The sequence below is a fragment of the Ursus maritimus genome, unplaced genomic scaffold (genome assembly GCF_017311325.1).
Source record: "Ursus maritimus isolate PB19 unplaced genomic scaffold, ASM1731132v1 scaffold_10, whole genome shotgun sequence".
In the NCBI taxonomy this organism is placed as follows: domain Eukaryota; kingdom Metazoa; phylum Chordata; class Mammalia; order Carnivora; family Ursidae; genus Ursus; species Ursus maritimus.
This window is the reverse complement of record NW_024423344.1, coordinates 78822738-78837442: the sequence shown is the minus strand read 5'-3', so window position 1 is coordinate 78837442 and position 14705 is coordinate 78822738. Positions and strand designations below refer to the sequence as shown.

The 14705-nt window shown below is 60.6% G+C and overlaps 1 protein-coding gene across 1 annotated transcript in view; it reads right to left on the bottom strand.

Annotated features, from left to right (window-relative positions):
* MCF2L (MCF.2 cell line derived transforming sequence like) overlaps positions 1–14705 on the bottom strand; it is a 140944-nt gene that overhangs the window by 18998 nt on the left and 107241 nt on the right. The window contains exons 6-15 of the mRNA XM_040624767.1: positions 10947–11066; positions 8453–8569; positions 7828–7977; positions 6828–6952; positions 5636–5750; positions 2573–2692; positions 2114–2305; positions 1512–1703; positions 855–1014; positions 144–214 (exon numbers count right to left, since the gene is read on the bottom strand). Of these exons, the coding sequence (XP_040480701.1) occupies positions 144–214; positions 855–1014; positions 1512–1703; positions 2114–2305; positions 2573–2692; positions 5636–5750; positions 6828–6952; positions 7828–7977; positions 8453–8569; positions 10947–11066 (1362 nt within the window). The remainder of the gene's footprint in view (positions 1–143; positions 215–854; positions 1015–1511; positions 1704–2113; positions 2306–2572; positions 2693–5635; positions 5751–6827; positions 6953–7827; positions 7978–8452; positions 8570–10946; positions 11067–14705) is intronic.

The window sequence follows — 14705 nt, the reverse complement described above, 5'->3', positions numbered from 1 at the left end:
CGTCCTGACTTCAAGGAGCCCAACCTCACTCCCCGCTGGGGAGGGATCTGAGGTCCCACGGCACGGGCGGGGCAGAGGGAGCCAGGCGGGGCTGGACCGTGAGGGGAGCAGCCGTGGCAGGGTGGCCTGGATGGCAGCCTCACCTTGGCCCTCCTGTAGGGCCCTCTCCGGAGTGCGCTGCTCTCAGAACTGTTCTCAGAGCCTCTCCGGCTGCCTGGTTTGGGAAGAAATGAAGAAGGAAGGCGTGGCTTCGTATCTCATGCCTGGAGGGGACAGACCGCACCTGGGAGCTGGGAGGCCTGGGACTGTTGCAGGAACCGGAGTGAGCCCCGCACCCCCAGGAGGGGAAGGAAAGCCGAGGAAACGAGGAGCAGAGGAGGGCGGGTGGGAGACAGGGCAGTAGGAAGATGGAGCCCGGGCTAGGCGGGTCAGTGCACACACGGGGCCCAGAGGCCACTGGGCTGGGGGTAAGGTCTCCTCTGACGGATGCCGCGTGCTGTGAAGGTGGCGGGTGGGAGCCAGCTCTCCAGGGTCTCACCAGCTTATGGCACATTCGCCAAAGCCCTGACACAGACGGCAGGCGGACGCCTCCCCAGAAGGGGCTCTAGGGAATGGCGTGGCCACGCGCTCGGCCTCCGAGGAGGAGACCACGACAGGCCAGGGCCGCCGGGGGCTTTAGGCTGCAGTCGGAGAACTGTTTAGGCAACAGCACTGAGGACAGATTGGCTGGGGCAGAGACTGGAGTCAGGGAAGAGCCCCTTGATGGCCAGTGGACGGCACACACCGGCCGCGTGCTGATAAAACTTTATTTACAAGGGCCGACAGTGGCCTGGAAGGATGGTGACGGCACACACCTGGGGAGGGGCAGGGCGATTTTGTGAGCGCCTCTGGCCGGGGTGCTACGGGCTGCACGGGCCGCGTCTGCTTGGCCGCCAGCTTCTTCAGGCTTGCCTGTCTGCGGTGGAACATTTCCTCCATTCCCTCTTGCTTCTGGAAGACCTTCTGCACGTGCTCCTGAGGGGACATGGTGTACGGACTCATCAGTAAGAGATTCCACCAATTTAAGCAGCATGCCCTCCCATGAACTTGGGACACCGTGCCACGGCTGCCGCACAGCAATCCTGCACGCGCACCCTGGCTGCGGACGGGAGAGGTGGGGCTCCTGTGGAATAGGGGACTTGAAGCTGGGAGGAGAGTCAGCTGGAAGGGAGGGACACGAGGCCACCACGGGTCTGCGGGCCCCTGGAGGAAGGGTGCGGACAGCTGGCTGGGCAGGAGTGGGGCCCCGGGGTCCGTGTCAGACACAGCAGGGCTCACAGGAAGCAGGGCCCCCAGCAGTGGCTGTTCCGTCAAGAACACGCTCCTCGTGGGGAAGGACCCTGTGAGGGAGACGCTGCAGGAGGGGGAGCTGAGCCCCCGACTGCCCAGGACGCTCTCAGAGCTCACGCCGGGATTCTTCCGTGCGCCCCGGAGTGACTCCCCGCCGTCCGCACAGGCCCGGCTCCACGTACCCTCAGGTCTTTGGTGAGGATGGGCTCGTAGTCCTGGTAAATTTTACTGAGCTCCTGGATCTTATTTTCTGCACCAGTCTCCAGGAATTTCTCGATTTCCTGCAGGGCCGCCTCCGCGCCGTCCTGGGACTGGCACTTGTCCACAGGCTGCGAGGCCAGCAGGTAGATCCCCTCGTCACACCACTTCATGGACTGGAGGCGCCAAGCGTTGCAGAGGGAGAGGAGGGCACCGTCAGCGGTGGTGTCTTGGCGTGTCTGGGAGGCATGCTGTGCCCGGGCCCTCCAGCCATCCCACCCACGGCGTGCCACGCTTCTGGGAACTTCTGCAGCGCACCCCAAAGCCACACACATGGCCCGGATGGGACTCGTTCACACAGAGAAAGTGCAGGGAATTTACCGCTGGCTGGCTTTGGGCCTTGGAAAGACTGTCAGTTGTGGCAAGGGAATTCTAGAAAACGGGCAGCCGTGACTGGCTGGGGCTTGAGAAAGGCCCACAGACAGCAGCGCGTGGGGCGCGTGGGGCCAGCTTCCAGCCCGGGGCTGCGGTCCACGGGGAAGGAGTGGGCCACCCGGGAGCAGGAGGGCGTGGGCGGGGGGCTTACTGCTTCCAGGAGGCTGTGCAGCTCCAGGGACTTGCCCAGTAGCCCCCGCCGCCTCTCCACCTCGGCTGCAAACTGGTCACAGAGGTGTTGGAGCTCGTGGCACTTGGGGCGGATGGAGTCCACGGCATAATGCTTGCTGTCGATGAGCTTCTCGCCCTCCAGGGACAGGGCGCGGGCCCTCTCTACGGAGGCCTGGGGAGACAGCCGCCCAGACACACAGCTCAGCTTGTGTTTGTGAAAGCAAGCCGCGTGCGACTTTCTGGGAGGGACCCGTGGGGGTGAGGGTAAGAGTGGGAGGGGGCAGTGGATGGGGCGTGCTGCCATCCCCCACTCGTGGACGTCCCCCACCTGATGGCGAGAGAGCCCTCTTCCCGTGCCTTCTCAAGTGACCCTGGTGGTGCCGTGAGCACCACCCCCAGACCGTCCCCTGCCCGCACCAGCCCACATCCCAGTCCTCACGCTCGACTTCTCCTCAAAGCTGGCGAGGTCCTTCAGGAGGTGCTCTGCGTGCGCCAGGCTGTTGCCCACGTCCGTGAAGGTTGCTATCTTATGGGCCGCTGCATCTAAGGAGCCTTTGACCTGGAACACAGGAGGGGCAGGAGGCCCGGGCCCGTGTCGGGTATGGAGGTACTGCCCAAAGCAGGATGGGCGGGTGCGGAGAGGAGCCAGGTGCTTCTCAGGAAACGGGCAGAGGGACACAGACTCAGAAGTCATACCGCCTACAGGACAGCTGTCAGGCTGGTGAGAACAACGCTTGCCTTCTAAGACTGGGAACAAGGCAAGGACGTCCACTCTCACTACTGTTAGCCAGTGCAAGACAGCAACATAACACACACACACGGAAACAAGAATACAAACAACCAAAATCTTACAGATGGACGAGGGAAGAATCAAGCTGTCCCTGCTTACACATGACGTAATCTTCTACGTAGAAAACCCCCAAATCTCTACAACACAACTCACAGAATAAGTGAGCTCAGCAAGGCTCCAGGAGACTAGATAAACATACAGAAATCCGTTGTATTTGTACGCATAGCAATGCCTGAACGCCAAAGTTAACACCCTCGACACCTGCTTAAAGATGAGATACTCGAGTATGAATCAGACAGAACACACACCAGACTGGCTTGCGGAAAACTGCTGAACCTTGTGTTCCTTGATTGCAAGACCCAACGCAGGAAAGACGTTGACTCTCCCCAAATACAGATTCACTACACTTCCTATCGAAACCCTGGGAAAACGTTGCAGATCTGGATAAATTGTTTTAAAATGTATGTGGAAAGGCAAAGGAACTGGAGGACCTAAAACGATTTGGGGAGAGGGAGGCGGTGCGAGGAACGGTCCACCTGATTTCAAGACTTAGTGCACAGCCAGAACCAGAAGACTGGTGTCGACAGACGGACAGACGGATGGGATGCAGACCCGGGAGCAGACCCAGACGGATATGCCCACCGATTTTTGACAAAAGGGGAAAACCAGTCCAATGGAGAACAGATAGCGTTTTTGACAAATGCTGCGAGAGCCCCTGGAAACCCAGGGACTAAAACTGAACCGTGACCTGATCCTCACCGTAGCCGAGAGTTAACTCACTTCAATGTAGAACTATAAAACTTTTAGGAAGAAAAGCCTAGGAGAACATACTTGGGACCCAGGATTTTGGATGGATGCCAAAAGTATGATCCTTAAAAAAACCCTGATAAATCGGACTTCATCAAAGTGAGAGCCCTTGCCGTGTGGAAAGCCCTGTCAGAGGATGAAGAGATGAGGGGCGGACCGAAGAAGGGATTTTCCAGCCACACGTCCGACCAGGACTAGGACCCAAATCCGAGCAGTAAAAAACCCAAACCCAAACCAAGACTATCTGGTCAGAAAATGGGCAACAATGGGAGTAGAGACATTTCACCAAGAGGATAAACTGATGACCGGTGAGCCGGGAGGGCTGCTCCGTGTCACCAGCTGCGGGCGGGACGGTAGAGATAACGCCGCCAAGCCTCACGCGTGCCGCTGGGCACGGAGGTGCAGGTGCGGCGGGAACAGGCCAGCAGCTTCTCAGAAAGATAATATGCAGCAACCACGACCCACACCCGCACTCCGGAGCCCTTACCTCAGAGAAACGACAACTACGTTCACACAAAAAGCCGTACGTGAGTGTTTATAACAGATTTTTATGGTAGTAAAATCCTGGAAACAGCCCAGATGTCCTTCAACAGGTGAAGGGTGACACCGTGGCTTCCCTGCACCCCAGGACTCAGCAGTAACAAGAGTGGACTTTCAACACCCTCGTCGATTCTGCCGCATGAAGACAGCCAGGCCCAGAAGGCTACCTATGTATGACCGCATTTCTAGAACATTCTTGAAATGACAGCATGTGGAAACAGCAGATCAGTGGTTGCCAGGGGTCCAGGAGAGGGTAGAGTAGGAGTGGACGTGGGTTCAGGAGGGCAGGGGTGGGTGGGGTGGGAGGGAGGCGTGTCTACAAGAAGGAAACCCAGGTCTGTGTTGGGGCGGGATGTTCCGTGTGCTAACCGCGTCAGCATCAGTGTCTGCACTGAGATCCGGAGCGTGGTTTGGGAGACGTGGCTCTGGGGGAAGCCGGCTGGAGGGTACGTGAGGTCTGGCTCGTTATTTCACAGCTGCTCGCAAATCTACACCTATCCGTCAGTCTGTCTGTCGTTTGGCGAGCCTGCCTCCGCTCCCCGAAGGAGGAGACGAAGTTCTTTCTGCATGTGCTCCCACGGTGCTGTTCCCACTGGTGGGCTACGGTTATCTCTCTGGTCCCAACCAGGGAGGCTGGTTCCCCGTGCGCCCCCGAGCTCCCGCACGTGCTCAGTGAGTGCTACTGAACCAATCCCATATTTCCCGAAAGGTGACATCTCAGGACTCTGGGGGGATCGGAACGCTTGGTTCTGCTCACCAGGCCGTTACCCGCGGCCTCGCGACAGCGTTAGCGCTGGAGTCCATGTCGTTACTTATTTCTCGCGCATTTGAGATCCGCCCACCCCCCTGACCAGAGGGACCAGGAGAAATGTTCTGTGGCAGGGTGAGAGCACGGGCACGGCTCTGCGTGCTCCCTCACGTAAACACGTGACCAACGGCTTCCGTGGAGTCCCGTCGAGACGATCACCACCACGGCCGAGCGTCACTTCCGCGACCGCTGTGCTGCGGCATCCAGCGGACGGTCGCTCTCAGGTCTGTGCTCCCAGGGCCCCGTGCCAGGCACACAGCAGGCGCAGGACAAGTGCATGCTGGGTGAGGGAGCACGCAGGCAGCTCCTGGGCTCACCCACAAGGAACGCACGCCGGCGGCAGAGAGCGGAACCTGCTGTGGCAATGGCTCACCCGCCACACACTTCAAGGTCCGGTCCCACCGTGCGGCTCCGTGTGGCGGACAGAGACCACCGACTGCCACGGTCACCTGGGCAGCTTGGCCCGCAGCGGCGGGTGGATCTGGGCCACCTCTCCGGCTTCCTGCGGCTAGAGCGCCAGGTGCCCACCGCCAGCTACCCCTGCTCTGGCCACTCACCTCACGGAAGTTCTGCTCAAAATGCCGGAGCTGCAGACACTGCTGGAGTTTCTGCTGGTGCTTGGCCCAGAACTCATCGAAGGCGGCCTCGGTCTCATTCAGCTGGGCCAGGAGCCTACGAACGGGACAGGCTCGGAGTGGGTGTGCGACACGGGGCGTGGGCTCCGTCTCCAGTGGCCTCCTGTCTACACCCTCGCCACCACTCTCCGGCACTAGACGCAGGATTCGCAGGCCCAACTCTGCCCGCAGGAGAGGCCTTTCCGAGGCATGGCGAGGCGTTCCCTGCCGGGGCTGCTGTCCCACATCTGATTGCAGGGGCATGCCCGCGTCCACCAGGAGCCACACGGCGAAGGGCTGGGCTGAGCGTGTTACAAGCTGAGAGGTCAGCAGTCTGGGCTTCTCACTTCTAACGTCGGTCCGGGGAGGAAGGGTGCAGTGAGCCGCCACCATTCACTGACCCCGCTCCCAGGCCAGAGCCGTGCCAGACACCTTACGTGTTACTGCATCACACTGGGGTCAACTCTAGCCTTCTCCATGCCTCACTTCACATCTGCATGGGGCCCGCATCCCTCTGGGGCCGCCACCCATCCCGGGCACAGAACACCTGCCCGGTGAGTCAACCGCAGCCTAGGGGGGACAGAGTTTAAGAATCTGCCTGGTCTGGGCCTGGGTCAGCCTGTGGTGGCTGGGTGTCGCCAGCAGGCCGTCCAGCTGCTGGGTTCCTGTGGGGGAGCCTCCTCCCCGAACAAGGACCTGGCCTACGCGTGGGGCTGTGGGCGTTCCGGGGCGCTGGGGTCAGTCTGCATGACTCTCAGGCAGCCGGAGCCCAAGGAGGACATGCACATTGTCCCCTGCCCACTGAAGGACAGCAGACCTGGGTCTCAAAGGCATAAGCCAGATGGGCACAGACCGGTGGGTGGGGAAGGGTGAGGGCCCCACAAAACTGCAGGACCCTGGTGCCACCAGTTCCCTTAAACATGCCCCATGCCTGCGGAAAAGAACCTTCGCTCTGAGACGGCTTCCTCTCCAGAAGAGCTGCTTTCTTTGGGGTTTGGAAGAAAAGCGTGTCAGCGGTAAGGACGCGTGGTCCCCTCGTTTCCCGTTAGGATGAGGTGATGGGGGCCCCTGGGTCACCCATTGCTCTGTCCTCAGCCCAGGGCCTACTGCTCCCGCCCCTGGCCCAGGCCCTCACCTCTGCACAGTGGTCTGGTTATCCAGCTGGTCCTGGTTCAGGCTCTGCTCTCCACTCTTGGCCAGAGGCTCCCTGATGTTCTCCAAGATGCTCTTCCCCTCGTCCAATGCCAACCTCATGTCCTCCTGCAGGGACAGCGCAGTGCCTGGCACCCTGGGCTCACTCCCACGTTTCCCTTAGAGCTGCCAGAGGACAGCAGGCGTCTGGAGACTCCTCCGGCTGTGGCCAGGGCACAGCTAGGGCTACGGGTCACTTGGGGCAGCGGGAGGAGGTAAGAGACTAGGAGGAAACCAGACCTCTATGTGCCTGCTTCCGTGGCATCCTCACTGCCAGGAGCGAAGGGTGTGCGGGCTTCTGCGGGTGGGGCCAGCCCTGACCCAAAGCCACACCCCGCCCAGCACAGGCTCCCCGGGGGTGCTGGTGGGGACTTGAGGATGGGGGGCTGGCTTACGGATGCAGTCCCCCAGGTCAGCCCACTGTCCCCCACCTGCTGTCTGGGAGCCGTGGGCAGACGTCCTGCCTTGCTTGTGCTAAAAAGCAGAAGCGCCTGGCGAGCAGCCCGGCCATCTGGACAGTGAAGGAACCACTCAGAGGGGGGCTGCTAGCGCCTGACGGCTCTCAAACCCCATAGCACTCAGGCTGACGGACAACGAGCCACATTTTTAATACATATTTTTAAAGATTCTATTTATGTTTTTGAGAGCGAGAGAGCACAGAGGAGAGTGAGAGGGAGAAGCAGACTCCCCGCTGAACAGGGATTCTGATGCAGGACTCGATCCCAGGACCCCAGGATCATGATCTGAGCCGAAGGCAGCTGCTCAACGGACTGCGCCACCCAGGCGCCCCACGAGCCACTTTTAAGAAGCACGTTTCAGTTCTCCTTGGAGAGCTCAACAGCTCACAGGCACCAAAATGCCCCTTTGAAATGGCTCAGGTCGGTCTTGCCCGATGCCCACAGGGCCTCTTTCCCTTCCCCGTCTTGCACAGAAGCCACACGTACCTTCACTTTGTCCTTTTTCTCCGTGTGCGCGAAGAGCACCGAGCTCGTTGACTGCACGTCGTTGGGCAGCTCCGTTTCGGCCAGCTCGGTCCCGAAGGACTGCAGCATCTGAGCCGTCTGCTTAACCATGAGGGCGAAACTTTCGATCGCCTTGGGGAGAAGGAGAACACCATCACCAGGCTGTGCTCACATGCGCCCTCCTGCCGCCTGGAGAGCCAGCATCTGGCGCGGAGCGCACGGGCTCTCCGGGGAGGGGGCAGGGCCCGCATCGGCGGGTGGTCCCTGAGCCTCACGACCTCTCCAGAAACGTACCGGGCACTGTCTACACGGGTTCTCATCAGCCAGAGTCATTCTGCGCTCTGTCTCTCCCCCACCCGAGGGGCTTTCCTTTCTGTTCTGTTTCTGAGCCCAGAGAAAACCACTCCCGAACTTATTACTCATGTTGTTTCTTCAGATGACTGAGGTCCACTGAGACCATCTCCTCATTCTTGGGGAACAAAACTGAGGTTATTGGGAACATGTCTTTGGAAAAGGCAACACCGTCATGCAAAAGCTATTCAGCGGATCAAGTCAGAATGAGGGAGACCCACAGCCCAGCCTGCGTGCAGCAGCCGGAGGGACTCACCGTGCGGTGACACAGCCACCTGGTGTGGCAGTAATCCAGGGTCCCGCCCAGGTCCTCCGTCAGCTGGGACTTGTCGATGTAACCGTGCAATTCCGGTACTGAGCTCAGCATTATGACCTAGAGGAGGAAAGATGCCGCCCCCATGAAGAGACCGCCGCAGACAGAGAGCGATGCTCTCCCGCCAGGCACTAACGGCGGCAGCGTGGACAGGAGGCATCTGGCTTTGGACCCGGGCTTAACTCCTGGCTCTGCCACTTCCGGGCTGCTTGACCTCTCTGTGTCTCAGTGTGAAATGGGCCTGTGATGACGGATCTCAGCATCGACGGCAGGCATCCGAGTCCCGACAAGAGCTGGGCACACAGCCGACCCCGGGTGTCCCACAGGTGCGCTCGGCCCCATGGCGGGGGGAGCCTCTGGCGGTACCTGAGCTGTACTCGGACCCGAAAGGACATCGTTTCATCCCTACGCCCACGGAAACCCAGTGGGGTCACCACAGGCACCAGCAGACCGTCAGGGCTGTGTCCTTCGTGGGACCCGGGAAGCTCTTCCCACAGGACTTGTCTGTGTCTCTCGCCCTTTCTGGGACATTCTGCCCATGAGTTCTGGATAAAGATACAGCCCTTGCTTTGTAAGCTGTTGGACAGACGCTTGAGAGGTTTAGGCAAAACGGCATCGCACAGCATCTTGGGTACTATTGAACGCCGTATTAGTTCAAAGCACGGGTTCTCGCCCGGGCGGTTCTGTCCCCAGGGGACGCCTGACAACATCTGGAGACATTTCTGATTGTCACAATGCGGGGGTGCTGCTGAATCCCGCCCCCACGGGACAGCCCCACCACAGAGGATAACGCAGCCCAAACTGTCCACGCTGCCACTGAGATCCCGTGAGCCACGACCTTCACGCAGAAGAGGCTGAAACGCCCCTGGAGGTGGGCAGCGGTCGCGGCAGGGAGGACTGTCTGTCCCTCCAATGGAACTGTCATGTGCTTCCGGGTAGCCCTGTCTCTCCACCCACGTGAGCAGAGCCTGCCCCTTCCTCGTGACCTCCGCGTCTCGGCTAACGCTGCACGCGCTTCCCGTGTGTTTCATCACGACAGAGAAGCGTAGGGACCGTTTCTCTCAACATTTTCTGTCCACCACGAGGTCAGCACACAGCACCGAAACCAGACACTTTGCCAAAATGAACACATTTTAACAACAGCATTCTTGAGAGGATGTTTCCTACGATTTTAAAGAGTTATCTAAAATGGATCAGTGAACTAAAGACCCAGCAATGATTCCTGTGAAACCCGTTTTTGAGAACTCATGGATTTGGCCCAATAGTGCCATCTGCAGGGGAGGCCGCTGTCCTTAGGACAGGCCCCCGTCTGGTTGCCTCCGACACGTCTGTGTCGAGCCTGTTGTTAGCAAGGTTCACTTGCCCCGCGTAGGGAAAAGCTGGACATGCGAGGGTCATGAGGCTGGAGGAGGCCAGGCACAGTGGCTTTCACGCTGGGACACTAGCGTCCAGCGGTGCCTCCGTGGTTCTGTCCTTACCCATCCCCAGGAAACGGGCCGTCAGAAATGAAGGCGTCCGGTGCTACCAAGGGTGAGTGCACCGGTCTTCCCAAGACCCCGAAGCCCGTGGTTTAGGGCTGCTGAGTGCGACTTGCCCACGAGCTGGGGACGCCTCCCTCGTGGCCCCAACCACGCAGAGCGCCCGCCATCCTGTACACGGAGGAAGAGGTACAGATCTCACGGACAAGCACCCCCACCGACTCTCAGATTGGCAAACGTGATCTGGTAGGTACTATCGGGAGCTTACAAGGCGCCTGGGGCTGGCCCTGTATGTTCTGGTCCTCTTCACAGCAGAGAACAAGTGATTTCCTGGAGAACAAATGCACCCAGGGCGGGGGTGCGCTGCCTGGCGGCCCCCTGTCCCGTGCAGCTCCCAGAGGAGCTGGCGAGACTCCAGCAGGCTTTGCGGGAAACAGGCTTCCTGGGGGCACCGTGTAAGGGACCTTATGCAGCCTTGTGTTCTCAAGGACGGGAGCTGGTGGCAGGGAGTGCCCTCTCGGGGGCCACCCACCCCGCTGGCGGTTCCCTCTGCAAGCCTGGGGACACTGGACCCGTTCCCTGGCCCCTGTCTTGTCCCGGCAGCAGCAGAGCCTGGCTATTCCTCACTAGGAGGCTGATGATGGCGCTCTGCCTGTGGACTGTCTTGTTTTCAGCCTGAGCCTCGTTCAGTAAGAATGTTCTGGACTCGTGGCTCTCCCACAGGCCTATTCCCCCACAGCGATCCGTCTGAGGCACAGCGTGGACGTGCTCTCCCCAGGGAGCGGAAGGGAGGGAAGGACCGTGAGAGAGGACCAGCAGATCCCGACGGTCTGCGCGGCCGGTCCGCCCGCCGTGCTGGGGGTGGGCCCCAACCGGGAACACCCATTACCGAGCGTGGGCCCAGAGAGCGGTGACACCCACGTAGTCCCGCCTGCAGAGCGGACGCGGGACATACTTACCGGCACCTTCATCTTGAAGTCATCTCTATTGAATTTGAACGCAAGGTCAGAGAGAGTCCTTTGGAAAAACCCCGTTGGGCGCAGAACCAGGACGAGCTGGAGGTTTGCTGGGAAGGACGCCTGCAAGAGAACAGAAGGGCCGTGGGCAGACGTGCAGCTGAGTGCAGGGTCCTCACGTGCCTGCTGCTGACGGCGCGGTCCGGGCGGGGAGGACATCACACGGGAACAGAAGTGGCTGCTGACACCAGGCTCTGTAGAGACAGCCCCCTTCTTAAAAGAAAAGGAGAAGGTCACACTGCTGGGGCAAACACGGGACGTGTGTTATCAACTGTGAGGTCTAAAGCCTTGTTTCAGGCTGAATGGTGTCCCCTCAAATTCACACATCAAGCCCAAACCCCAGTGCCTTGGGCTGTGACTTTTTGGAGACAAGGTCTTTATAGAGCTGACCAAGTTTGCGTGAGGTCATTACTGTGGCCCCGAAGCCAATATTCCTGGTCCTTATGGAAGGGAGATACTTGGGCGTGGACACACAGGGAGACGCCGCATGAAGTCGGGGGACACGTCTACCAGCCAAGGAGCTCCAGAGATCGCCAGAACCCTCCAGAACCTGGGAGAGGGACAGCTTCTCCCTCACAGCCCCAGGACCAACCTGCCGGCACCTTCACCGCGGACCTCGGGCTCCAGGCTGTGAGCCCGTGACTCTGCTGTTTCCAGCCCCCTCTCTGTGGGTGCTTTGCGAGGACAGTCCCAGGGAACTAAGACACTTGTCAAATGAGAGCAAAGCCATACAGACACATATATGCATTCCTAAGACCAAGACAGAGGTAAGCGCCCACCCCGTGCACACCCGTCTTCAGATTCAGTTACATGAATATGTTCTGCTACCGGCCCTGCTTCAAGGTGCGTGACCTCGGGCAACCTACTTGCCTCCCTGTGCCTCTGTTTCCCCATCTGTACCACAGGGACAAAACGTGCCTTCCCCGCGCACACTCCTAACGCACGCGCAGCGTACCGTGCTTGCACGAAGCCTCGGAAACGAGGCGCGACAGACATTTAGTAAAAGCCTATTCGAGGCGCCGGATGATTTCTAGACGCTGATTCCCGGGGAGACCCCATTACTAAAAGGAGACATTCTGAAGGAACTCAGTTTGATTTCTGGCTACCTGGGCCGAACGCAGCTGAGACATGATATGCAGCAAAGAACGGCACAGCCTGGAACAGACGAAGCAGCACGGAGTGCGACGGGAGACCCTGCTGTGCCCACGCGCTCTCTGCAGCTCACGCATCCATGTGCCTCAGCGTCTTCACCGTCCACCCGCCGACGGACGCTCAGGATGCGGCCACACCCCGGGGCCCCCTCACATCCACCCTGCTCTCGGCAGGACCAGGGCCAGGAGCCGGCGGTGGAGCTGCCCTGCCTTCTCCCCCCAGTCCGCCCCATCCCGTCCAGCAGGCGTCCCTGGGAGAGCCTCACTCGGGAACAGAGACACGCCCGTCAGTCTTCGTGAGGCCCTGGCAGCGGGACCTCAACAACATGTGTGCATGGGCGGGAAGGTGTCACTGCCTGGGTGTGGCCCCCCAACGCCCCGTGCCAGCGTTGCCCCTAGCAGGGGATGCCCCTGGACGGCCCTCAGGCCCCGGGGGCCCCTCGAGCGTTGGGTCCAGTGGGTCTCACAGGGGCTGGAGCTCCTGGGAGAAGCTGGTGCTGTAGGAGCAGGGACCCTGTGACAGCTGTGCTCCTGGCCCACAGGCCTCGGGGTCGCCCAGGTCAAAACAGCTGACAATGGGGTCCTGGCCTCACCCTCAAGGCCCCAAGGCTGGATCTGCACTGAATGAGCCCCCGGGCCCTCTGAGGCCGGGCCTGATCTCCACATGACAGCAAATCCGTGGAACAGAAAAAGAGCCAGAAGGGCCTTGACCAAGGTCTGGACCCGTGCGCACGGGGTGACCGATACTGGAGCCTTGCTGGTGACAGCGACTGGTCAGGGCTCGGCCCACACCCCGGGCTCTCCTGGTCGCCCCTTCCTCTCGGGCCCCGTGGCCAGTCCCAAAGCCTGTGCACTCTCCCTCCAGCTCCTGTCCCGGACTCCCCACCTCTCCCCTGAGCAAGCTCCGCATCCCCCCTCCCCGCCCCACAATGCTGCCCTGAGCCTATTTTCCTCGGAAGTGCCACTGTGACCCCTGTGAGTGTCAGCTGAGACATGACACCCTCCTGAGCAAACCTTCCAGAGATTTCCCCACTCGGCAAACAAACCAGAGGCCAGAGCCCGGCCCGCAGTGGCCTCCCTGACCTCAGCCCTGCCCCGCCCAGCGCCCCTGGTCCCGAGGGCCTCACTCCACAAGGAAACCTACATGCCCCCTGCTTCTCTTCAGGTTCGCCCCCAACACGTGGCTCCCATCTCTGCGTCTCTGCTGCACGTGCCCCTGACCCAATGACCGGCGACTGTCCTGGGGGGGCCCGCCCGCCCCCGGCCACCACTCGGGGGCCACAGCAAGCGCCTCACCTTCCCTCGCGGTTTCTCTTGCATCTCCGGCCGCCTGCACACCAGAGCCCGCTGTGTCTGGGGATGGTCCGGCGCTGCCTTGTCGGGGTGTGAAGCCGCCACCCGCACTGGTGACTTTGGCTGTCTCCGCCCCTGTGCCCTGGCCTTCTGGGGAGGGCCCCCCCACACCTGTGGGGGCCGTTGTCCCCAGATCCCCCAGGGCGGTGCTCACACTCGGCCATCCGCGGCACCTGGGTGGGCGGACAGTCGTGCCCTCCCCGGGGTCCCCGACACGTCTGCACTGCCACTGCAGTGCTGGGGGACAGGACATGGGCAGTGGGGCACGGGGGGCTGTGTTCCAGCACCAACCAGCCTGCTGCAGCCTCCACATTGGGCCACGTTCACCCGCTGGCCCACAGCCGGGCCGGGGCACCCCGAGGGCACCCATGTGCCAGCAAACTGGGCCAGGTGCCTGCAGCGCGGCTGGCAGGGGACTGAGACTGGAGCAGCCCCTTGAGCAGGGAGCCCATCCTCGCTCCCGTTCACGCGGGCGGCCCCCATGTGGTTTGGCTCCTTTGAGCAGAAAGGAAACGACTCAGAGAAGCAGCGGTGAAGGTCGGAGACCCTGCGGGCAGATTCTGGGTCACCTGTCCACGCGGAGGCTGTGAGAACCTCTCACCAACATCTGCGAAGCTGGCCACCACTATTTAAGGAAAGCTCCTTACGAAAGTCTCCCCCAGAGGCAACAATGAGTCATCTTCTCTAAATGTCAATATCGCTTTCATCACCCTCCTTCCCTCCTCTTGGCAGGTGCACTGCGAGGACAAGAGTGTGGACTTAGCGGAGGAAGCCAAGCTGTCCTGCCGAGATTTCACTTGGGTTAACCCCACGGGCAGTGGGGGCCGCACGCGGCCGGAGGTGGGAAACGCTCTCTCCCCGCCTTCTCTCTGCTCTGGTCTTCCTGATGCCGTGTCTTCCTGAATCTTCCACGAAGGAGAGCGGCCGTAAGACCCCGGCCACGCGAGAAGCCGTTAACGTCCCACACAAACACGTACTCTGAGCACAAGAGCAGTGATCAAACTTTCTCTGGGTTGGACTCGAGTGTACGTACTAAGAGCTGGGGAAGCGCCAACAATAACGTTTCACTGTACAAACAGGTAACGGGAAGGAGGATTTGGGATGAGGGCTACGAATTTCCTTAGTGATCGCGGAAGGGTTGTGACAGGTTCTGTAAGGTCGGATGATATTGTTTACTTTCCGACCTCGGAACGCTCAC